Source organism: Phaethon aethereus (assembly GCF_964289735.1).
Source record: "Phaethon aethereus genome assembly, chromosome: 2".
Classification (NCBI taxonomy): domain Eukaryota; kingdom Metazoa; phylum Chordata; class Aves; order Phaethontiformes; family Phaethontidae; genus Phaethon; species Phaethon aethereus.
In genome coordinates this window covers 105,460,943-105,485,656 of record NC_138582.1, presented here as the reverse complement: position 1 = coordinate 105,485,656, position 24,714 = coordinate 105,460,943, and the positions used below count along the sequence as shown (strand labels likewise).

At 36.8% G+C, this 24,714-nt stretch overlaps 1 protein-coding gene across 1 annotated transcript in view; it reads right to left on the bottom strand.

Annotated features, from left to right (window-relative positions):
- The window catches only part of CTDP1 (CTD phosphatase subunit 1), a gene marked incomplete at its 3' end in the record, with an annotated part of 95,301 nt that overhangs the window by 34,658 nt on the left and 35,929 nt on the right, over positions 1 to 24,714 (bottom strand). Inside the window, exon 11 of the mRNA XM_082015510.1 lies at positions 2,065 to 2,252. Within this exon, the coding sequence (XP_081871636.1) occupies positions 2,065 to 2,252 (188 nt within the window). The remainder of the gene's footprint in view (positions 1 to 2,064; positions 2,253 to 24,714) is intronic.

Here is a 24,714-nt window from a genome sequence, read left to right as displayed (position 1 = left end):
TAGAACACAAAGCCTCCGTTTTCTTAATGTGGCAAGAGGTGATGGCAACAAATGACTTCAGGCTATATGACAAAGCAGAAATAATTCAGTTATTAAATACCATTTCAGCCTCATTATGCTCCTAACACCCCAAAACCTACAATCTTCAGAACGGAAACTTCAGATGTCGTTGGGACATACACGCTTGTATAGTGCTTAGCTTTTGGAAATGTGGCTCCCAGAAACTGTAGCTAGTAGCTGTGTTGGAGTGGAATAAGCTCCTAGAGATTTTAACCCTGCTGTTTAAAAAGTGGTCTTGTACACTATCTCTTTAGCAGGAACAACACTGACCACAAAAACATCAATTTCAAACTTCAAACTTAAAATGGAATTAGGATGATGGGTGGAGGCTCTTTTCTATCAAGCAGAATCTCCTGCCTAGCAGACACTGGTCAGCATTTGAACCTGCACATTATGAGTATGTTCTCCAGCACTCCATTCAGGCTCAATCCTGGATTTAACAAACTGACAGGGAAACTCTGAAGAGGTAGAAAGGTCAAAAACAGAAAAGTTACTTAAGAAGCACTCACACACTTTATTCTAGCAACAACACTACTACCTCTACATGGCTTCTGAGTGCAGAAGTATTGCCAAGGTTACTTATGAACTTTCCTACATAGAGTAAAAGTTAATTACAAATGTACTTGCTCTATCTTTGCAAACCTTACATGGGGAATAGTATTCAGCAGTAACCCTAAGCAATATTCCTTAATATCATTCTTTTTGCCTTTTATTTTTCAGAATTTGGTGCATTTTCTATGCAACAAAAATCATACTATTAGGATGAATTAACAGTGACATGCCACCACCATGCCTTGCTTCTTCAAATGGTATTCTGAAAACATTCATCACTGGCTTGCCTTTCCTCTTCCAAACTTCATTTAGGAGGGAATTGTTCTTCCAGTCACTTGAGGCAGATTAAATTCTCATTCCTTTTAGACTGACATTTTTCTGAAGACGCTCAATGATTAGAAATACCCACAATAAACTAAAAGGCCTGTGCAAGCTTCCCATGTAGCTCTTTCTCCAGTAAACCCCTGACACACAGCAACCTTGCTATCCCAATCAAAATCTCCTTATGAATATTTATATATTGCATTCTGTGGTGGTTTTTGCAATTTTTCTCACACATTCTTTGTGTGCTAGAACAAAGCTTACAAAAGTTAAAATAATGTAAGTCGCTTAAGTCCTACTACTTATATAATCTCCATTATAGAAAAACTATTAGAGCTTAAATTCTTGCGACTGAGAACAGAGTCCGTTTATGAGAGCAGAAAGAAACTACAATGCGCATCTGAGTTATGTTTGCACTTTTGGCACTTTGTGATACAGGATGATGAACCCAGCAATTCTAAATTAAAACTGCTATAATAGTCATCTTGCATTGTCCTCTCAACATTGTTAGGCTTAAAAACCACTAAGGGTCTACAGATTGAGAACCATTCCTTAACATATTTAAAATATGCACTTATTTTATCAAGTTCTAGTTTACTCACAAATTAGGTGATAGTCATCATTCAACAGTCAATGGTGGGACACTAAAATAATTTCTGCAGAAGAGACTAGCAAGTCTAAATGTCTTTCTAAAAGACTAAAGCAGAAACCACCTCAACAACCTCATTTTAATGAACTTCCCATATAAAAATATCTAAATAATTTCAGGATGAAAAAACATAGCTTCCCAAAACCATGCTTTATTTTATTTAAAGTAGTACTGCAGAGGACATTGTCCTATATCTGACGTAAGATCAAGACTACTTTAAAATAAGTGCAGTTCACTGGTCTTCAATTCTTTCAATACATGCAATACCCTGGTTGTCAACAGATGTTTACTATGACCACTTCCTTAAATCAATGCCAAAACATTGCAGAGGTAAGCATGACAATTTCAGAGTTACAAAAAAAAGGTACCTACATACAGAAGTTAACAATGACAAAGATTGCATTGTCAAAAAGCATGCTGAATAGTGCACAGACACAATGAAACATCATTAATGCTTCTTTTTACATTTGAAAAACTCATACCTGGGTACACTGCCTGTTAAGCTTCTTTCACTTGATGATGACGACGACGATGATGATGATCCAGGTCTCTGATCTGTTTTCATTCCTAGAGTCTCTGTTGCACTAATCTGAGGTTTTTGACCTTTCTCTTCTGGCTTTTTTTTTTCGCTATCACTTTCATCACTGCCTTCACCTAAGATGTCATCCACCTGCCAAAGAGTGGAAAGTCAGTGTATCCTCTAACAGACTATTATATATCAGTTTTCCACAATTACTGGATTGCTCTCTAATAATCTTTAAGAATATGCTTCAAGTTTCCTTGACATTCTTGAAAATTCAAATTAAACCCCAATGTCTTCAACGCAGTTTCTGTAACAGCTCTAGTAACATTCTAGTCAAATTAAATATATTTAGTCTATGTTTAACTTTAGATTTACATACTCACATACATGATACAATCACATTTGAAGATGTTCACACTTTATCATAACATGAACAGCTGTAAACAAGAAACTGTATTATGAAAAAAGCGCTATCTGTTTAGAAATTAAAGGGATAGATATTTCATACTACTGCAACGTATAATAAAATATATTTTATACTCTTATAACATATAGAATCACTTGGGCAAGGCATATTAAAATCTCTAGCTAATAACTATTCTTATATTCACAGGTATACCTTGATAGATATAACTTAAAGATAGATATAACTATAAAGAAATGTATTCCTAAATAATACAGTATGAATGGAACAAAATGTACAGAACCCCAACTCTAGTCAGATTGTCTGCTTTTGTTAATTAATAAAGGCAAATCTATCAAAACAGTTACACATTTCATTAAATAATTGTTTGACCTTTGCTCCTGAAAAGTTAGCATGGGATTTCATACTCTAAGAACATGCTAATTTGCTCTGACAGGACTGGAACTGCTGAAACCATCATTAAAAGCAAATCGTACTCTTGCACTACCCTGCTGAGCTTCAAAAGGCTATATCCTCTTTGAGTCAGCATTCAACCTTCATGAAGAGATGAAAACATGAGAAAACATTGGTGAAGATCCCACAGTCTCTCTATTTTTCTGAATGGCAGAGGACATGGAAAGAAGCTACGTGTAAGTATTTTTTTACAGATATCTAAGAATTTTTCCTAAAAGCTGTTATCTCACAGCGTTAAGTTGAAATATGGTTCACTACTACTCTCTGTTCTCACTAATGCCACACCTGCTTTATCAAGAAGAAAAACTCTATATATGAACATGAACCAAAAGATTTTACATTGTTTTTACACTGATAATTCCAAAAGCTAGAAGAAAGCTGTAAGAAAGTCACTTATATCTGGTCATTCATAAATGCACCTCTAATTTCTTCGTTTACCTTGATATGCATAGAAGGAAAGTCAAAGCTGCCCTCTATTTATCAAACTAAATGCAAAAGATACACACCTGGCCAGCACTCTACTGTAAATATAGTAGAGGTAAATGAAATACCTTTTTCAGAGAAAGGGAACTCAAGGAAAAGCTTGCAAGCAAGGAAGGAGAGAAAACAGAAAATGTAGAAGTTTGGTAACAGTCAAAGACCTATTCCATTTCTTTTTCCGATGTCCTAACAGAGAAAGAAAAGATGTATGACCCAAGATGATTCAAGTGCTCCATATGGCAATTTCACCAAGCACATAGGTGACTCCCATCACACTCCCGTTGATTTCAGAAAGACGTAGGATGTGGCATTTGTCTTCAGTTCTCTACTAAATGGATGGATTTGGGGGATTTATTATCTTTCTACAAGCCTCACTCAGCTATTCGTGTTTGTGGGTAGTAGCAAATAATTTTTCTTCCTTATCTTGTCCTACTTTCCACTGAGGATTTCTGCCCATCTATATTGCAAAAAAGAAATGAGTAGAAGGAATAATAATGATAATGAAAAAAAAAAGGTAAGAAGTACTTCAAAACATCCTAAAATCATAATTTTGAGGAGACTTGCCAGCATAAGGGAAAGCAAGGACATTTTGTTACTAAGTATGCTTGTGAAAACCAGTTTCTTTAAATATGTAATTGTTTCACAGTACTACAACTCAAGCTTTAAAACTTTATTTAAAAATCCAGGTTATATTATCCTTGAATGGAATGACTTCTATTCAAAATGAAATGTAACTTGAAAGCTTCTTAGATCTACAGTTTAAGCTCTTATTTCCATTGGCCCTTGTCTTGGTACATTTTTATTACCTGAAACTTTGCTGTCTAATGCCCAGCTCTTTCATTGTGAAAGCTGTAAGAAAAAAAAAAATAAAAAAGGAACCACATAACAGCTTAGTGCATCTAAACATAGATGACAGTTTCATGTAGAAACTGTAGGACTTGCTGTGTCAAATCAAATTACAGTAGTCCAAAAATGCTTTTCCCATGACCAGAAGTTGTCATATGCGTGGAAAATAGGAATTATGGAATGCAATCCAGGGTCAGGGCAACTGAAAAGGTGGCTAGAGATAAGCCAGCAGTGAACCTAGTAAAAGTGCGGAAATTACACAGGGTAAGTATTTTTTGGCATGTAGAGAACACACAGAAAATTTCAAGTGTTTAAGTATTACAGTTTCTGTGACGGCAGGAAGACCAGGATTGCATACCTTTGTTAGAAGATACTCACTGCAGCCAACATGGCCAGCAATTCACAGTCAAATGGCATGACAGATCTACAGCCGTAACAACTCCTTTCCAGCAAGCCTTACATTTAAAACTACATTCCTTCATTCCAAAGGCAATGCTTTTGCAGAAAGTTGTATGTTTAAAATTACGTTCTCACTACAAAATATGTTAAGTTTTCCAAGGACAAGGTTAGGTTGAGAGACATTCAGTGTTACAGATGTCTCTCACAAACTGAACTTCTATAGTCTTAAAATCTACTTTGTGTGAACAGTTTTGACAGACTAGCAGCCTAGTTATTGCCACGTCTTTATTCTTTCATTCTGCAAAAAGATGACGTTATTTTTTTGAAGTCTGGAATGCCATTTAGTATTAGAATTACTAAGTTAGTTGTACGCATATATGCCCCATTTCTGTGGAAGCTGCACGTATAAGCCATAGAAATATGGCAAATTTTGAAAATCATTGCATATGAAAATAATTAATGTGGGATGGTCTTAGATAAAAAGGCACCTAAAATATGGATTCCTGCCTAACTATTGACTAAATTGCAAACTGTGCTGAAAAATATAAATATTACCATCTTTATCTTCTCAAAAGAAATTGAAAACTATGTTTTCATTGAGGCAGTGAGATTTAAGCCTCTCACTTGAACAAATGAATAGGTGAAAAAAGCACATTAATACTTAACACATCACTAACTTTAAAAAAATAAAAAAGCTTGAAAGTTTCCTCTGTTCTTCAGTCTGGTTCAGACTAAGGCAGATACTGATGTACCAACTACAACTTCTGCTTGTAACATTAGATTTTATGTGATGAATACAAATGGAAGACATAGCACTTTAGAAGACAATGCCAGCTAATAGCAAATCTTACTGATAAGATACAGTGAGGGGATGTTTACTGCTTAAACACTACCATTGCAGATAACTTTAAAATATTTAAAGAATTTTATAACACGGCAGGAATTATTAACATTTAAAAAGAAAAATTATTCATCCCTTGAAGATGACAAATTGTTCCATTTGGCAAGACAATGAAAAGTCTGACAATACTTTTAAACACATGATTATAAGAGTCAGGAAGTCCTCAGCTGACAAAGTTATTTTATTTCTCATTTAGGAGAAACACAGCATACACTCATGCAGACAAAGTACAGAGACCAAAGAGCAATGAGATTTTCAGTCTCTCATTCTCTGATTATGAGCTGTAAAGTACCTTAAACTTTGTTACAAAGAAAGACAAAACCTTCCGTAGTATTAACAAACCAGGTCAGCTGGAAAATGGTCTTACTCTAGAATTTGAGTTTACACATTCAAAATCAATCAAGACTCTGAGAAAATTAAAAAAAAAAACCCAACAACAAAAAAACCCTGTCATGAGCAACCTAAATTTGTTAGAAAGGTAATTTACAGGCAATGTTTTGGGACAGCATTATGGATTTGATAGAGACCTATCATGACGCCTTACATTTTTTGGAAGGAGCAATTACATATGCAGTATTGTAAACTACATTAAAAAAAAAGAATCTGTGAATAAACTTTAATCCTTGTTTTTATACTAGCAAGTATTTAAAAATTCAAGTTTTAATAGAACTGAGAAACTAACTACCTTAGCAACAGGATAACACATGTAACTACTTAAATGACCTATCATAAAAGCAGCAGAATGCTCCGAATCAATTCACATATTTTAGATTCTGTTGAATACATTGTATTAGTATCTGCAAGTTCTTCCTAAGATGCAATCTGCCATCTGAATGTGCCAAAAGGTTTCAATATGTACCTTATATTCCCTGTATGGCATACAATTTCATAAAAATAACACTAAAATGAAAGTAAGATATCTAAGTGCACCAGTAATTGCAGGTATCCCCATATAAAACATGGTATCACCTCCACGTACTCTTTACAAATACCTTAAAATGCTGCCATGTTCGGGGCCGTGGACCATGATGCCCTCTTAGTAGTTATTAAACATAAAAGCTAACAGCCCACCAACTCTACCTAATTAGTGGGTAAATTGATGCTCTGCAAATACCAGACTAAAGGAGGCAAATAGATGTTTCACATGTCAAGTCAAACTTCACTAGCTTTATCTGCACTGCATTTCTTTTAGTGTTCTTTCAATTAGCTGAGTAAGTCTGACTCTCAGTGTTTCTGGTCAGGATGATATACCTACATTATAAATACCAATAAATACAAATTTATTTTAATACATATCTCAAACTGTATGTGTACAATTACTTGAAATGTAATAGGCCGGCAGTCTTGAAAAAATTAATCATTGAATGCACACCACATCTTTTTTGAATATACTTAAATACATTGCTAACATCCTGAAATCCCAGTGTGCTCCAAACTGTTCCTAAGAACCAAAACAGTTCAGTGTTTGGGGCTGTTTCTCCTTGACATTTTCTTTTTACCAAAACATATTTTGGGACTGATCTCCTAGACACTTGCATGACTTACGTGAATATTTATTATTTGCTATTAAAAAAGAAAAGTAAAAAGCTAGTGTTTTGGTCTTACAGGTTACTTCTAAACTACAGGACACAAAGTGCTCAAGGCTGTAAATATACCGCACGGATTTTACAAATTATCAAGTGAATGTGCATAGAGGCAGAGAACATGACAGACAGTGCTTTTTAGAAGTAACTGAGGATAGAATTAAAGTATCTTAAGCCACATTTGCATTAGAAAGCTGTCCCTGAAACATGGACACCTTCCAAATGCTGCTAACATTCTAATTGCTCTGCAGCGCATTAGCAATACTGCCAAAAGATGCTCTTCCACGTAATTCATTGTTTCCCCAGCAGAACTGGGGGGCATGCTCTTTGTGGAGAGGACAGAGAGCTTGCTTTTATAAGCTCCCCTAATTCTCCATTTGATCCTATAATCTTTACCCTGCCTCCACTTCCAACCTTCCCGTCTGCTTTGTCCCAAACTAGTGCTTTTTAGTAGACCAGCAGAGTTTTTACATATATATTACATGAAACGTTAGAGAAATCGGCAGACTATATCAGGAACTTTAACACAGCAGTAAAACGAGAAGCCAAAGAAAGAGTAGATGGGAGAAGTGACATTAAAAATCACATACTAAAAAAAAGCACTTCTGAGCCTGTGGAATTCTCACTGTGAACAATGGTATTAGATTGCAAACCAAATCAGAGAGACTGGTGGCTCCATATTCCTGGAGTTGGGCATTGAACTTCCTAACCTTCCAGGTTCATACTGGAACAGTTTTTCAAACAAAACTGTTCCGTCAGTGGCAAAATAAATGGAAATAATATTGTAAAAAGTTTACTAACTCCACATTATTAAGGTCACCGAACAGTGTTCTACCACAGCGCTTGCAGCCCTGGAAGAGTCGATGCCAGAAAAAAGGTACATGCAATTTGGAAGCAAAGCTTCTGACCACGCAAACAAGCCATACACTGTCCCACAGCAATGTGGTTCATTGCAAGTATTTCACTGGCAAAGTATCACAGTCAAGAGTTCTCATCATTACCTTCCTTTTTAAAAGAAGTTATGTTCTTCAAAAGGTTCAAGCAAGGCTGCCTAGATGCCGACACTGACATGGTATAAAATTGCCTGACAGATTATTACAGCACATTGACAAATGCTTGTCCTCTTTTTCCTCAAGCTCCTCAAATCATACACTAAGCATTTGGCAAAGCAAAGAAAGGTTTATGAAGAGCAGGGCAGGAGGAATGAGATTTGTACAACTGACTTGGAAAGTTTAACCCCTTGACACACACACAAAAAAAGGCGCAATTTTGCAAAGAAGAGTGAGAGGACATGACGGGACTGATAAAGCACCTTCATGAGCACAAGGAAGAAAGTCAAGCACAGAGTCATTTAACTTTTACAGGCAGTCATTTTTAGTTTCAAATCCTGCTTGGTTCTATGCTGAACAGCATAACACAGCTTTCACCCATATGTAAAAGTTAAGCAAGATCAGGCATTAGTTAAGCAACTTTATGTCAGACTAAAGTTTCTACAATGGCTGCCTATTTGAATGTTGAGTTGTCTTCCACCAAATACAGCATCGATCTAGTTTTCACATGTATTTTAAAAGGCAACTGATTTGTGTTACATTTTATCCTTGATAAAAGGGACTGAGTTCAGCAATACACCTATAAAATCTTCTTAATTTCTAGTGAAGTCAAATAACAAAAAAGCAGCAATATCAACACCTAAGTGTAAAGAAAACGTAGTTGTAAAGACAGAGTTCTACTGAAATTGAAAAGCAAACAAACCTTTTATAGAAAGAGAAAAATACCTGAAGTCAAGTGAATTTATCTTAACGATTACAAAACCACAGTTATTCACACTGTGAAAAAATTCAAAGTAGAATCTGTTTTTAATGGTTTTACTACAAGCTTTCGGAGCATCCAACGAGTTTCAAAATAAGTGAACTTCTTCGTAATTTTTACCATCCACTGTATTTAATGATTCTTGTTCTTTGTTCTTATATTCATAAACACAGTTTTTTGTTTGTTTCTCTCTACCTTTCAGCAAAAAGGCCCCCTGCCCCCAAAAAAACAAAAAAATCAAGAGTTTCTTCATTAGCTGTTGAGGAATCATGAGAACATTTTACTGTGTTTTTATAATACAACAGTATTAATGAAATAATCAAAGACATCACTGCTTTGTTCCTCAGCAGCACAAGTCCCAGAATAAGAGATCTTCATTCTCAAAATGTGTTATTTAAATACACCTTGCTTTTCTAAATACCTTATGGTATATTTTTGAGTGGGAGGTGATTGCCTTTTTCCTCTGTGATGGGGCATTATCCATGGATGGTTTTTTTTTTTTTTAGTTTAGACAATGAACAGATTTTTGAGTTGTTTTAGAAGTCAGGCCTTTGCAATGAGAGCAAAACCAAACCTGTAACACGTGCTTCCTGGCACTCGTGGTCTGGAATTCTGCTCAGCTACTGTTATCAACTTGCACATAGAAACATTAACAGCCTCTGGTAGAGACCTACCAGTTTTAGGATGAAAAGCAATTATGTGAACAAAAAAAAGCTTTAAGCCGTGGCTCTACGTTGAGAGCAGCTGCTATGCTCAAATTTGAAAAAAAGCAATTTAAAAATACCACATGGAAGTTACTTACAGGAGCTCCCACTGACAATCCCTGGAGGCTGTACCAGGACCCTGCTGGGGAACAAACAGTGGCAATGGCAGTCCCAAAAGCTGTAGTTTACAACATTGCTGCACAGCTTTGGCTATAAAGCCTGCACACAGTTTAATTGCAGTCCTGGGCAACATAGTGTGCTCCTGAAAGGCAGACACTGCAGGAAGAAAACCAAATGAACCAAACAGGTCACCTGTATTAATCTGACCACTTAACTTTTGCAAATGAAAAGGTAAGGTAACTGTGACTACAACTATACAGTTCACTACGTTTAGTTTTTCCTACTGCAGTTAATCCTTAGACTAGAAATGAAATAAAGGGCCACTTAGAGATTACCTACTGATATTATTATGAAAATACAACACTAATAACAATCCTGCATCCTTGCTTATGATTGAGTGAGCCTGTTAATCTTTCAAAGGATCCCATGTAGAAGTTTTGAATATCTTTTAATTTCCCATCTGGAAAGCAATGGCTACATTTCAGTAGAAACTTCATAAGCATTCTTGAGATCTTTAGGACAAATACTTGAAACTGCTGAAAGAAGCATGAGGTCGAGTCTTTCCTTGGTAATTAGGGTGCCTCCAGTGCTGACTTAAGGATTCTAGGCAGTCCCTCTAAAACATTAATTATTAACAACACAAAAATTGCCTTCCTCAATTAAATCAGTAACGATTCATAATGTAGCAATGGGCTTTTTTTCCTCTTTCCAAACTACCAATTTCTGAAATATAAAATAAATTTGCTTAGACTAAAAGTAACTAATTGTAAAATTCACAATGATTTTTTTTTTTATTCAAAGTCTCTAATGAGAAAATGTCTCAAGGGAGATAATATGACTTCACCAGTGACATTGCTGAAGCCTGGAAGCTATGGTTTTATCCGATTAAAAAGGCATTCTAATCTTCCTTTCCTTTATTCTGTTTTCAAAAGAAATCCTCTGCCAAAAGTTTGTTAAATTGTAATAGGCCTGTAAATCTACACTGTAATTATTTTTTTTAAATGGTAAGTCTGAGAATAAGATCAAAATTACCACAACACCTATCGCCAGAATACAGCTGTACACCTATCCAGCAAGATAGCCTCGACGGGAACCACTGAAAAACAGGAACAGCATTTCAACTCTGCACATTAGCTTATTACTGGGATGGAGAGGAAGGATAGCCTGAGCCTGCCTAGATTGCAGCACTTCTAAAACAGCAATACCCTAACAGAAATAAGAGCTCCTGGCTGCTAAGTGTAATGATTCTTCAATTTAGACTGCTGAAAATACCCATGCTGAAATTCCAGAAAAGGCTCCAACAACGTGAGTTAAAGGCCAGTGAGTAAGAGGATGATCTACAGCTACCCGTCAAAGAAAGAATGTGTTTTCAGCCTGTTACTTACGAAAAGTTTCGGCTTTAGGTAAGACAAAAAGCCAGCAGTAGGCAGAGGTCTGCTCTGGGGTTCTTTGCAGGGAAGCAATCCCCGCCGCTGACCCTGGGGGACCGCCGCCGCCGCAGTAGCAAACAGCCTTTCAGTTGGGTAAGGTTGTTCTACTCTGCTACAGTATAGCTTCGCTTTGCAACACCATTTTCATGGTTTGCCTAGTATTACTTTGTTCAGTCATTAACAGCTAAATACCGTTAAACAAATTCAGATGTGGCAAGGCAGAGTCAAGTAAGACCCTCTCCTCCTCTCCAAGCTTACGGTGTGAGCACAGAAAGCGTGCCAGGAGCAATCAGTTGATGCCTCGCTAACTGGACTACTTTGATATACTCTCTAGCACTTTCATAGCTCAGCTGCAAGGCCTTAAATAGAAGAAAAACACCCTATTTTGGGCCTGGATTTCTGCACTTCTTGGAGCCTCTTCCCCATATTTCTGAGTCCATTATTAAGTTTGGCTGAAATGAGCTAACAATAGTAATTTCTTCTAACTTCCACAGCTCTAAGCAGCTATTGGCCTTTTCTTACTGGACAGAAAAGAATCCACTTAGTCTGACATCAGGAATTTTTCTTCCAAATATGGTAGCTAGTCTAATAATTTTTAACCTATCTTTGATCTTGATTTTTACCTCTGTATATGAAACCCGATAATTTCACTTTTTTTGTCTCAATGAATTGAATACCTTTTTAGGTATATTCTTGCCACCTGAATGTTTAAGAAAAGTGATCTGAGGAGCAAGACATTATCACCCATGTCTTCAAAAAAGCTAGCAAGCTTTTTAACATGCTTTAAAAGGTGATGCTATGACATAATGCATGTGAACAATTAAACTTTCCTACAACACACAAAGTCTGTATTAAAGAGATTTGGGATGAATTTAAGTCACTTTGAGACAAAACATTGTCTTCTACAAAGATGTCACTGGAAGGATAAACCATCTGAAGTAGGTTAAGTCGTCCCTCAGTACATGAAATTTAAAGGAAGAATGTGTGATATAACTCAGTCCCATTTCTTCTGAGTAACCTCAGAAGGACTTGCCTTTCACGTTCTGTTTCATCTATTTTCCTTCTTTGTCATTAGAGCATTTTTTCCTTTCAAATTTCTGACTTGATATTTAGAGTCACATAACGCATTTATGCATGTGCTTCAATATCCCTTTGTCTCAAGCACTTCATATGCAGATTTTACTGTTCTCTATCACAATTACCACTGGCTCATCTGAGCAGGTGGTGAATTAGTAAAATCAGAAATGTAACAAAATCTAGTATTGTTCATCATTTAAAAAAAAAAAGTATTTTTTCCTCTATTTAAATCTCCATATACTGAAAAATTTGTATTACTCTCTTCTTCATAAAGGCATGCTTCAGGTTAGAATATCAAGTCTGGCAGTGCTATTATACCTACTTTGAAAGATTAGAAAAAAATTGCTGTAAACAGTTTAAGGAATATTACCAAGCCTTAGGAAAAAAGCACTTATGAGATTTATTTCACATATAATTCATTCTAAGCTTGACTTTCATGTCTTGGATCACTAAATTTAAATTGAGTTCTGCTGGAACAGTTGGTGAAACCAAAGCTGGTCAGGAAAAAAGGCTATACATTTATATACTTGGTCACAAGATGCATATTCTTCAGTATTGGTTTCCCTATTGAAAATCATAGGATTTGACTAGATACATGCTCAATACTTGCAGGCTTGAAGGAAATGGAAACCATTCAAGTCTTCAGCATTTCCATTAAGCAGAATATTAAACTTGCCTTTTCTATTTCACTTACTCCACCTGTTAAGAGTTTGTTATTCTGTAAACACCTAGAATCACAGAATAATTTAGGTTGGAAGGGACCTCTGAAGGTCACGTGGTCCAGCTCCCTGCTTGAAGCTGGTCCAATTGTATCAGGTTACTCAGGGCTTTGTCCTGGAGAGTTTTGAGTATCTCCAAACGTAGAGATCCACGACCACTCTGGGATGCCTGGTCCAAAGTTTGATCGCCCTCAAGATGAAAAGTTTTTTCCATATATACAAAGTAACCTCTGCTGCAATTTCTGTCTGTTACCTGTTGCCCTGTCACTGCGCACCTTTGGGATGGGTTCGCCTCCACCTTCTCCAAATTATTGTGCAGTTGTCGGCAGCTACTGAACTCTTGCCACCATCTTTAAATGAGTTGCCATGTGTTTGTAACGATGCATATTTTTTAGTGAAAAACATTACTTTGGCCCTTGCGGGGGGCGGGGAGGGGCTCTAAGCAGGAGTTTGTTTTAATACCACACGGCTTTTTCTTTTAGGACAGACAATCGACCATTAATCTTACTAAAACATTAATTTCTGAACTCTGAAGAGCTGATACTTTAATGACAATTGAAATAAAAATATCAAGACTATGAATTAAAAAAAAAATTAGAGGAAAGTAGCGTGCTGGAGTTTGGCTTTATTTTCACAAATTCAAAACTTTTAATTTGCTTTTTCTCAGAGGGCTAGAACAAGAACATTGAAATTACATGATAAAAACTGAGCACCAAAGGGAAGAGGAATTTAGTTAGATCTATCTAAAGTTTCTTCTTTTCTCCCCTGCATAATACTACCAAGCATCAGGCAGAAACACAAGCGAGTACACCTTCAACAAATACGTAGTAGGTTTAACTGCAGGGTTTCCTGGTCTTGCAAGACGAGCAGAAGCAAGAAGGAAGGAGAACTGCCACTTTCAGCATCCTGTTGCTAGACTGGACTACGTGCAATAAAAATATCTCACTGCTCAATAAGCAACATCTCAGTGACGGTAACAGCTTAACTACCTTTGACTACCTTTTTAAGCTGGGTTGTTGCTTAGCTACGCCAGTTCCCTGTCCCACTTCATTTTATGTCTGCACAAACACCCATGCCGTAACAGTACATGATAGCAGGAACAAACCACTGGGAACAGACTTCCGATAAGCGTCTCTACTAAATGTATAGCCACAACCTGAAGAGTAGAAGTCTGCAACAGGAAACAAACTGATGACTTGGAAAAGTCATAAGCCTTATCATATGCTCTTTCATGGCCAATATAGAATTTCAGAAACTGATGAACCAAAACACCCGCTACTATTGCGACTTACTGATGCTACTGGTAGATTCTCTTATGGATAGTAAAATCTGTGTCACTGGGCAATCTTTCAAGTTTTTCCATACCTGTAAACCTTAAAAAACAAAACCCAAAACCAAAATCCTGCAACAGAACAGAAACCCAAGCTGCATGCTCAAGCTTAAGTGCCACACTTTACTAAATGTCCTGATTTCACCTCAGGCAAACCTTCATCTTAAACGAATGAGCTAGTGAATGAATCCACAGGTAACAGTCTGTTGTACTCAAATTTTGTCACACTCTTTTTGTAGAGATAAGTACTATCTAAATATCCAGAGACTGGAAAACCTAGAGAGTCTGTTGATGCTATACAAATAGAATACTAATGTACACAAACCCACAAAGCGAAGGGAAAGGAGCAAGGAGAAAAATCTTATACAAATGGACCCTCAGTGATCTTTAACCAATAGAAATTATATTCCAGGTGTGCAAAATGAACAAAGACTAACATCAATCAATGCAGTTTTTTCCTAGCCAAAAAAAAAAGCCTCGTAAAGACTGGAAGTATCCATACCTGTTAAATATACATATAAAAAAAATGGTAACACAGGTGGACACTTCAGGGATTTCAGCCTGCTGCACACATGTATCAGTATAGCTCCCACCCTGTAAACCTTTATAGAAAATAAGTTAAAAAGTCATTAAGTTTACAGCAGTATTGCTCAACCTTGTTTTAAAACAGGACAGTATCATGATACTTTTTGTTCTCAAGCCATCCTTTCTCCTTTAAAGAAAGTATATTTTGCTGATATGCAGCAAGAAGCAGCTTTGTTTTACAATTTTGCAAGTCTCTAAGAACTGTCACTCTGGCTACGAACTGAGGCACTGTTTTGCCAGAAGTAGTCATGACTTTCTTCTTATTCCTAGAAATCTAGCAAAAGACATACATAAACAGTCCAGTGATCAAGATTTTTTTTTTTAGTAACATACATTTATCTAATCTGCTAATGATGAATGCTTGCAAAAGGTGTTTAAATACTATCAGAAAATACCACTGTCACATTAAGTTAGAAATCTTAACATACTATTAAAAATGACACATGGCAATCTGAGAGGGCACAGTCCCTAGGCTCTGAGTGATCTTTTCTGACACATTTCACTGCCAAGGGGAGACATCTGTAGCAAGATGCTAATGAAGTGCTGAGGGCAGCACGGTATCAGTATGTTAGTATCAAGGGACTGTACAATTTCTGAGCTCCTAATCTGGTTGTATATTATTTATGTTATAATAAAAGAAGTTTGGGTACAAATCACTTAGTATAAAAAAAAATTTAGTCTACTTGTACTGCTTCCAATCATTCATTTAGAGTAAGTTTTCTTTGGACATAAGCTTCATTTTGCAGCAATTTTTTGATCATCAAAATATGTTCAAGTGCCCTCTTGACAGCATCTGCTCTCATGAAGTTCCACTTGAAAACACAAAACAAAAATGTAAAAATCCATAGACACTGAACATACCTATTACAGTGTTTACCTTCACGAGCATTTTGTAGAGGATAGCATATTGATTACCCTAACCTAAAATGCAACGGGATTCCTGGATAACAAAAACTAGGATGAAGTGTAATCTACTGCTAAAATTTACTCCCACTCTGGCCCAGTTGGTATCATGTTTCTTCACACAGAGGCAGCTCTGAACACATGTAGGCTGGCTTCCTCCATCAATCTAGCTTGCTGTCTGTCCAATTGGTTTTAGAAAGAGAATGGGATAGTTCTGTCTATATACTCACACTCTCCACTGAACTGGTTGGTGGAAGAGCTTTAAAATAATCTTTTTTTTTTCCATATGAAAAGTCATAAAGGTGTTTGCAGCCTGCACTTCTAAACAAAAAATTGCAGCTTTTAGGAAAAATGTAGCAGGATACTTATCTACACATTCTCTTTCAAGTCATCCCCAAAGTCACTAGTTAATGCTGTAGCCAACCTGCAAGTACACTTAGCATATTATCCTTGAAAACCTCTGAGAACCATTCAGGACTTATCCCATTTGGTTATTCCATTAAAGTAAGAAATCCAAGACTGGGAGGAAGCTTGATTTGAACTAATTTCCAGTCACTTCAACCTGAATTACAGATTATTTAGATTACATTTAAGGCTCCAATGTGCTTCAGCTCAGAGACAAACACCAAACTCCTGAAATGCTGCAACCAAAAATGCAGTATGTTATTGAACATTATCATGATCAGAAAACATTGTCTTTGTAGAGTAACAGTCACAGCTATGGACTTTACTCCAAAAGATACAGATAGGAGTACACAAATAATCCTCACCCTAAAAAGATATATACAAACACAAACAAAGTTTCAGGTGTACACAGCATGCAGACAAAAAACCCCAAGTATTTTTTGCATCTCAGCTGTTTCAAAGCTTTCTCACAATGAATACTCGTTACCAGATGTTTTAACAACTCTGTTAGCACAGTGCTAGGTTTTGCCATCCCAAGGTTAACTGAAAGGGTATCTTTTACTTTGAGAGACTGAATAAATATTTATCACTAAATAGATATTTCAGAGAAAAGTTAAGTTTTTTTCCATTTCAGAAAAAAATGCATTTCATGTTGAACTCCTGAGCTTCTTGTTCAGCATCATATAAAAGCTGTTCAGAAGTCATAGTCTACCAAGTGAAATTGAAAATACTAAGGTGAGAACAAAAGACAGGCAAAAATCTGCTTTCATTTATCTGCAAGTACAGGTTTTCTACAGGTATCACAGCTGCAAAGGAACTTAAACTACTGCTGTGTAAAGCAATTGGGATACAGTAGGGCTTACTAGCTCAAAAACGCTGCTATATAAACACAGATATGCTGTGTTCAGTATAGATTTATTCACACATACTATGAACAAGCTAGTAAACCCACTCTGATCCAAAGCAGCTATAAGCAGAGCCAGCTTGGATCTGCCACGACTTACTAATTTTAACCTAAGTTTAGCATTAGCATTGCCAGACATCAGAAGGCTTCTTGAAGCATTGCTTTGTTGTCAATGAGCTGCCTTCTTCAGTAAGCCTGATTAGCTTGGTGTCGTTATCACAAGAGCCAAGAGACATTCATCAATGTGCTCAAGCTAACAAAGCCACCTCAAATAATGAGCATTGGGAAAAACTCTTTCTGAATGGGCTTTACTAGAAACTTAAAGATGACAGTGAAGACAGCTCAGCTTTGAAATAGTTTTTGCTGAACTGGGAAATGGGACTGCAAAAAGACTCCATACAATCGAGCATGTAGCTTTTAAGTGAAGTTGTGAAGAAATACGAGCACTGTGTATGTGCAAGTGTCCTGCATAGCTAGACCATGCAATGGCCAAAATTAGGCATGGAATAAGTTAAGGAAAAAAAAAAGAAAAAAACAATCCAAAACACAGTGAAAGATAAGCCCAGCAGCTGAAGAGTGGTCAGTTCCTAGAACAAGCCCAATATTAAGGTGATGAATACTATGCAGGTTCTAGTATGATCTCTGTGTCCTGGTATGCCAGCTATATCCAGTCCTCAATACCTCTGCGATGAAGCAAGTTTGATGTTGGAGTGCTAAAATATCTGAGCTAGGCAGCTGCCTGTGTTCATCTCTGAGAAAGTGGTATCATCATATTTACTATCAGGAGTGACAGAATACTGTCTACAGCTGACTGTGACCCCTGGCAAAAAGAAAGTGCAAGCTCATATACAAAAACTGTAACAATACAGAGTAACAACAACATTCTCTCAAAAATCTAAAATTAACACCACTACTGCAGACATGAAAAAGTTATAGTAGCATGGCCATTCAGGTAATTATTAATTTCGTGACTGCATTGCAGCAGGGAATTTTTTTACATCAGAAGGGGGCTCCAGTTCTGCAGCTTTTCATTATCTCTGTTAAAGTTGTACATGGAATGGAAATATTCTTGGTGATGCTGACACAGGAGCTAGAACACTTGCAGCTGCAGGATTATCACACAGAGGCAGAGCTGAGTGGCTATATTCACTGCTCTCTGAAGCTGGTTCTTGACAAGAACAAAGACTACCAAAGCAAAGGAAAGATATTTTATCTCAAAGATGTCTTAGAAGTGAGTAATTGCAATTACACATAATTTCAATTTAAAACTAAGTCACCTTATGGTAACTGATCAAGAACAGCTGATTAAAGGGTAATAGTACAAACTGTCATTCAATGCTGCATTTATAAATAACCTGGCCTTTTTGTCACCAAAATGGACTTGCATTTTTATAACCCCAGAATTCCAAACACAAATTAAATATGTAAATAATTGTTGCAGACTAGCATTATTCAAGTGTTTGTAAAGATTCTCCATGGCACTTAATCTATATTATGCTCTATTGCATAGCTATATTTATTCTTGTGTTGAAATACAAGTATCAGGGCATCTTGATAAAACAAAAATAATAGTTATGAAGAAACAGTTCAGACTTAGATCAGAACTTGAGTAGACACTTTTAAATATCATTCATAGAGAATAAACAGCTCAAATTTAAATGTAAAAACATGTTAGACTTGTGATGAGGCTCAATCAGGCTCTATATGCAGCTGCTCAAAATTATGTTAGGTATCAGCTTGCAAATTGTTTAACATGGCTCAGACAACTCATTCTTAACTGTGGCCAATTAGTGTTGACAGCCTAGCTGCATATGATTTAGAGTATGGAGGAAGACACATATGTTAAAACGAGGTTATTGAACTCTATTTAAAGAAGTTTTGCTCCATTTCCAGTGAGCAAGCAAACAGCTGAGAAAGGCTTACAGCTTCTCGTTCCCAACGCCAAGCACAGAAGGCTGCAGATACATAATGTACTATCAGCACTGGCAGAAAAACCAAACAATATATGGAAAAGCCTTCTTCCCTATAGAATAGTAAACCTTCACTTTTTTTTAATCACTTTGCACATACATTCTAGAGGTGGAAGCTTCATAGGCCTACTTTCCGTTTCATATGAAAAAATTAGAATAATGAATTTTCTACATAACCAGGCATACTTTAAAAGCCAAAGTTGTTCATATCTGCAGAAACTAATATACAGAGCTTAGATTTAATCTTATTTGCATAATAATTTTTACTCTGTCCCTAGCAGAATGATAGCAACGTGTAAAAAGATGCTACTTTTCTCAGTAACTTATGACAAAATCCTCTAAAAACCCGAAATTACTTACAATGAAACAATTTTGAGAACACCTTTGGAAGAATGGCAGAGGATCTGAATCAGAAAAGTATGAAGAATATGTAAGATAGCAGAAGCATCTTTGTTCACAAGTAAATCACATCAATCTTTGACTGATTGTCAATAGAATAAACAGAAAATCCAGAAAAAACCTCAGGCAATCTTATTGACCATAAATTTTTTCAGATTCCTCAAAAAGAGGTCAGCTCTGAAGTAAGCACAACTGCTTCTTTAGGTGATGTCCATTTGGTGCAGCCCATCGTAGCACAACCATTTGTACCTATCTCATTATTAAATTACCTGTTAAAATATCTGGGCATAAAAAAAAGGTAATTAGTCTCAATCATAGGTTTTCTTCTATTTTCTTCTAAGAATAGCCTGACTCACCAAGAATTTGACTGATCATGTTCATTTTGCACAAGATTCTATATAATATCACCTTTTAATTAACAACTTGTCATGAGTGTCAAACTAATCCGTATGTATATAGGTAGTTTCCATTTTTGTCTACGAAATGCAGATATTTATACAGTGTGCCATCTGAATGCCAAAAGGTTCCAATATGTTTCCTGTATTCCCTCATGGCATATAAGCTCACAAAAATAACTCTAAAATGAAAATACGATGTCTAAGTATACCAGAAACTGCACTTAAATCTTTTCTAAGCAAACTGTAGAAAAACAGAAGCCATGCAAAATTGATTGCCTACTTGAGATAATATCAAACTAGATAGAAATCCTTTTCCTATCTTGGTAATCAGTTGTGATATACATAAAAACTCTTTACAAACACTTTAAAAAGCTGCTAGGGCAAGTTTGGACCTAAAACTAGCAGATAACCAGCTTTATGCAATTAGTTCATAAACTAATGGTCTGCAGATAAGTATCAGACAAAAAGAAAAGGAAAACACGTTTCACATGTTGATAATCCATTCCAATTTCACTAGCCTTATCTACAGTGCATTTCTTTCAGTGTTCTTTCAATTAGCTGAATAACAGAGTGTCAATGTTTCTGGTCAGGATGATTTACCTGCAGCTTAAACATGACCAATACTGATTTTTTTTTTTTAAAACATGTATCTCCTGTAATTAAAAATAAATAGAAATGCACTGCAACTTTTTAGATTTTTTTTTTCCAATTTTAAGTGGAAAATGAATTCTTCAAAGCAAAACATAAAGAAAGGCAGAAACAAACAACTAATATCCAGCTCCTTTTAAGTCCTTGTCTTTCTTCTCTCCACCCCATTGTACTGATCTCTTAATTCTACACTGATGATTCTCATTGCCAAACTATTAAAAATAGTATTGGACAACTTTACTCGGTTTTCTCTACTAATTAGATGAGATATGGGTGAAATAAGTGATTTAACATAATATTTTAATGCTCAATTACTTGTGTGTTATTTAACCATATTACAGACGGATGAATGTAAAAATCTTAAACAGGGGAAAGCAGTAAAAATACTTTTCTTGTTTTACAACAATTTTAGGCTATGTTCATTACAAAACAAAGTAACAGGGTTCTTGATGCATCAGCCAGCCACCACACCACAGCAAGTGCTCCACAAAGATTGACCAGCATCCACAGCCCCACCGTTTCTCTCCAGGAAACTAACCCCAGAAAAGCAAGCAACACATTTAGTCCTGCTAGGTTAAGCCATTTGGTAATAAGCACTCCACTCTGAAAATGAAAAGCTGATGAAGCTGGAGAGCTGGAATTTCTCCAGCTTCCACGCTTACCTGCTTTTCTGTGCGGGGGAAGCCAGCCAGAACACAGGGCTGGCAGGGACGCGGGAGCCGGCGGGGACGCGGGAGCCAGTGTGTGAAGGAAGGTGCCAGGAGGTCCGTAGGTGAGAAAACGGCACCGGGAAGCACTGATGCCTGCAGCGGACCTAGGCCAGTCAGTCCGAGTGTCCTCAGGTCTGCTTATGCCACAAGATGTTTTGGCAATTGTTTTCATACAACCTCTTACTGTTTCCTAAGTATGTGATGACAAGTAGTGCATTTACCTTTGCTACTTCTCCTTACATACACTTTCACCAACAGTTACCTCAAAAAAATGTTTTTTTTTTAATTTTTAAAAGTTCAGCTCAAGCAGAAGCAGTCTAATAACTGTAAAGCAGACCTCATAACATCCAAGGGCCAAGGTACCCAGACGACAAATCACTGACAACAGCAAGCGTACACACACACTCATTCTTTTAACTTCAAAAAAGGCTACAATTTGTAAGAATAGACTGTTAGCTAAAATTTGGCATCTGTATGGTTTATGATATGCTACATGTTAAGGTGTCACACAAGAAATTCAGTATGGGAAATGTAGTTGTGGAAATCCAAAGAACTGTTAATGTGCAAAGCAGTGTCCAAGTGAGCCCCAGGCAGCTATTATTTTGCACTACAGACCACATCCTCTGCATTAAATTAGTATTTTTAAACTAACCAAGTGGCTAACCACTTACTGAGATAATGGCTTTCACTAAACTGAAGGAGAAAAACAGTGCTGCTTAATTCACTGCATGGTATAGCCAGTAACTTAAAATACAAATCAGAAATTAAGGGATAAATCTGCTTAGATGAAAGCAAAATGTAGAGTGACAAAATGGCCTTATGTAAGAGCAGAAAGTTGTAATTTCAGTCTTCATATAGGGCACATAAATTCCAACTTAGTTAAAAGGAAAAGAATGTGCCTAATATGTAGCAAATCAGTAGAACCATTTTGATGGGAGAGTAGTTCATTAGGCAATTCCCACTCAAGAAAACTCTGTATACTTAAATGCACTGATGCACAGAACATACCTTTGCAATGTGGTCACTTTGCAGCTGCTAAGTACATACTCAGCCAGATGGTAGGAATCATTGCAGCTCCACTAACTGAAGTGAGAGACGGGAAAGCTGGAGGTCTGACTGGTATCAGATTCACTCCTCTTCCCCTCTCCCAAGTCCTAAACTGAGAGGAATTTAAACCAGCAAATATATCTTAGATGGCAGAGATGATGACACTTGACAAAGATACAAATGCTGCTCTCAAACACCCTGGCAAAAACATGGTAATAAACACAAAAGTATAAGGATCATACAACTAGTAGACTACATGTGCACAGCCGTTCCAGGACATTAGTAATCCCAGGCCATCTTGGATGAGAAGGCACAGCAAAACGTAATTAGAAATCTTTCTGCCTTACTGAACTTAAGTCTTACTGAAATCTTACTGCCTTACTGGAAGTTCCTTTTTGAACTTCCAGTCGGTGAAGCCTGTACTGGGTATCTGCCCGAGACTGGTCCTGCAAGGGTTGACAGTGACAGATAAGTACCCATGGCTGTCTGCCTTCTACCGTTGCTTCCAGCCTACCATGGATGTGGCAGCAGCCTATAGGTGAGCAAGAGACACAGGATCTTGAGCTCAGCACAGGCTCATAATTCACAGGGCAGGGTGGGGGAAGAAAAGCCAAGAGGGTCATTTCTTTTTCCTTTGTCCCTGGCGTTTTATAAGGGAGCATCCTGGAATCTTTCTAGCCGTTTCTACTATTTACACAGTCTGGTGAATTAGAAAGCACCTGAAAATTAACTAAAAACAAACAAAACTGTACTACCAGCCACAGCTCTTAAAGGAACACACAAAAGAATAATTTCTAGCCAAGAGAGGAATGAAAGATCTTGACCTTGCTTACTTATATGGACAAGTGATTTATCATTCACAAGAATGTCAACCTAATTATGAAAGGGAAAATCCTGAAGATTATATAAAGCCAATTCAATTAAACATTTTTTAAAAGAATGCATGGGGTTAAATATCACCTTTTGCATCTGCAGCAAATATCCATGAAGAAAGAATAAATTTTACAGAAAAGCAAAGTCAAGGTCCATCAGGAAGCAATTCATATGTAAAAACAAACACAGCTTATTTATAGCACATAGGACACAAAAGCATTAAGATTAGAAAGAAATATCCTCACAAGATGATCCATGAGTCACCTCTGGGAAGGAGAGCTGCACGTCACCTTGTACTTACATAATAAATTATGAATGGAAAGACACGTGTATGTCTTCACATGATTTGTATGCCGTTACCTTCCTTTGTGCAATTTGCTTTAGCTAATAAATCTTATTTCTGGAAACAAACACAAGTCATTTGAAGCCTGGATTTCACTTTCTGGTTTTTGTCAGTAAACTGTAGCAGACCTGCACAACATTGCAGTGACTGGTAGGTCAGCAACTTTCACCTAGCCCAGGGGAAGGATGATGACACCACACAATCACACCAAAAGCAGGCAATGAACGTTCCTGTACCTCTATGGTAAGCAGGTGGGCAAGTGGACCCCTGCTGTACCGGAGGACGGGAAGACCTGCAGACAGTGCACCTCTTTCTCCCTACAGAACAGGCTTTTGCAACACTTCTCAACACAGCCAGTGAAAGGAAAAGTAGGCACCTTCCCTGTAAGAGAGGTTATTGGTTTTGAGAAAACAAGTATCACCCTGGAATAGGTATTATGGAACAGATATTTCTAGTTAGTTATTATTGACTGCATTTGATTGCTTGGAAACCTTTTCTTTAAAGATGGTTTTCAATCCTTGCTCTTTGGTGAAGCCAGCAACATACCATGGAGATTACAGCATGTGAGATACAATCCGATATAAACAGCATTTTTATGGAATAATCTTTTGCATGTTATATATCACACAATCAGTTATTTAAAAACAAAAATTTATCCAGGCCTTTAAAAATTATAAACAAGCTAATTTAACTGGCAGCATTTAATTCTTCTTCCCTTTACCATTCCATAGCAAACAGCAGCAACCAGTTATGAAGCATCTGCATCTAACTAGCAGAGAAAAGAAAGGGGGGAAATGTTCCCTCAACTGTGAGGCAGCAGCATTACCAGGCTGTGTATTTCCTAAGTAGGGATCCATTCCTTATACACTTGCTCTGATTTGGCAATTGCCCTTTGAATGGCAATCCTATTACATTGAATACTCTTGTTCTTGCACATTTCCTAAAGTTCAAATGGTCCCTCACGTCAGAAGGAAAAGAAGATACCATTGGATCTGGTCTCCCAGATTTTTAGCACTGAAAAAGATACAAAAGGCTAAATAACCTTAAACTGCAACCCAATAGCTGGAATGCTATTAATTTCCTTTGACTTATTTGGTATCCATAGCACAACTACAGCAAAAATAATAAAAGATAAAAATCCATCTAAGA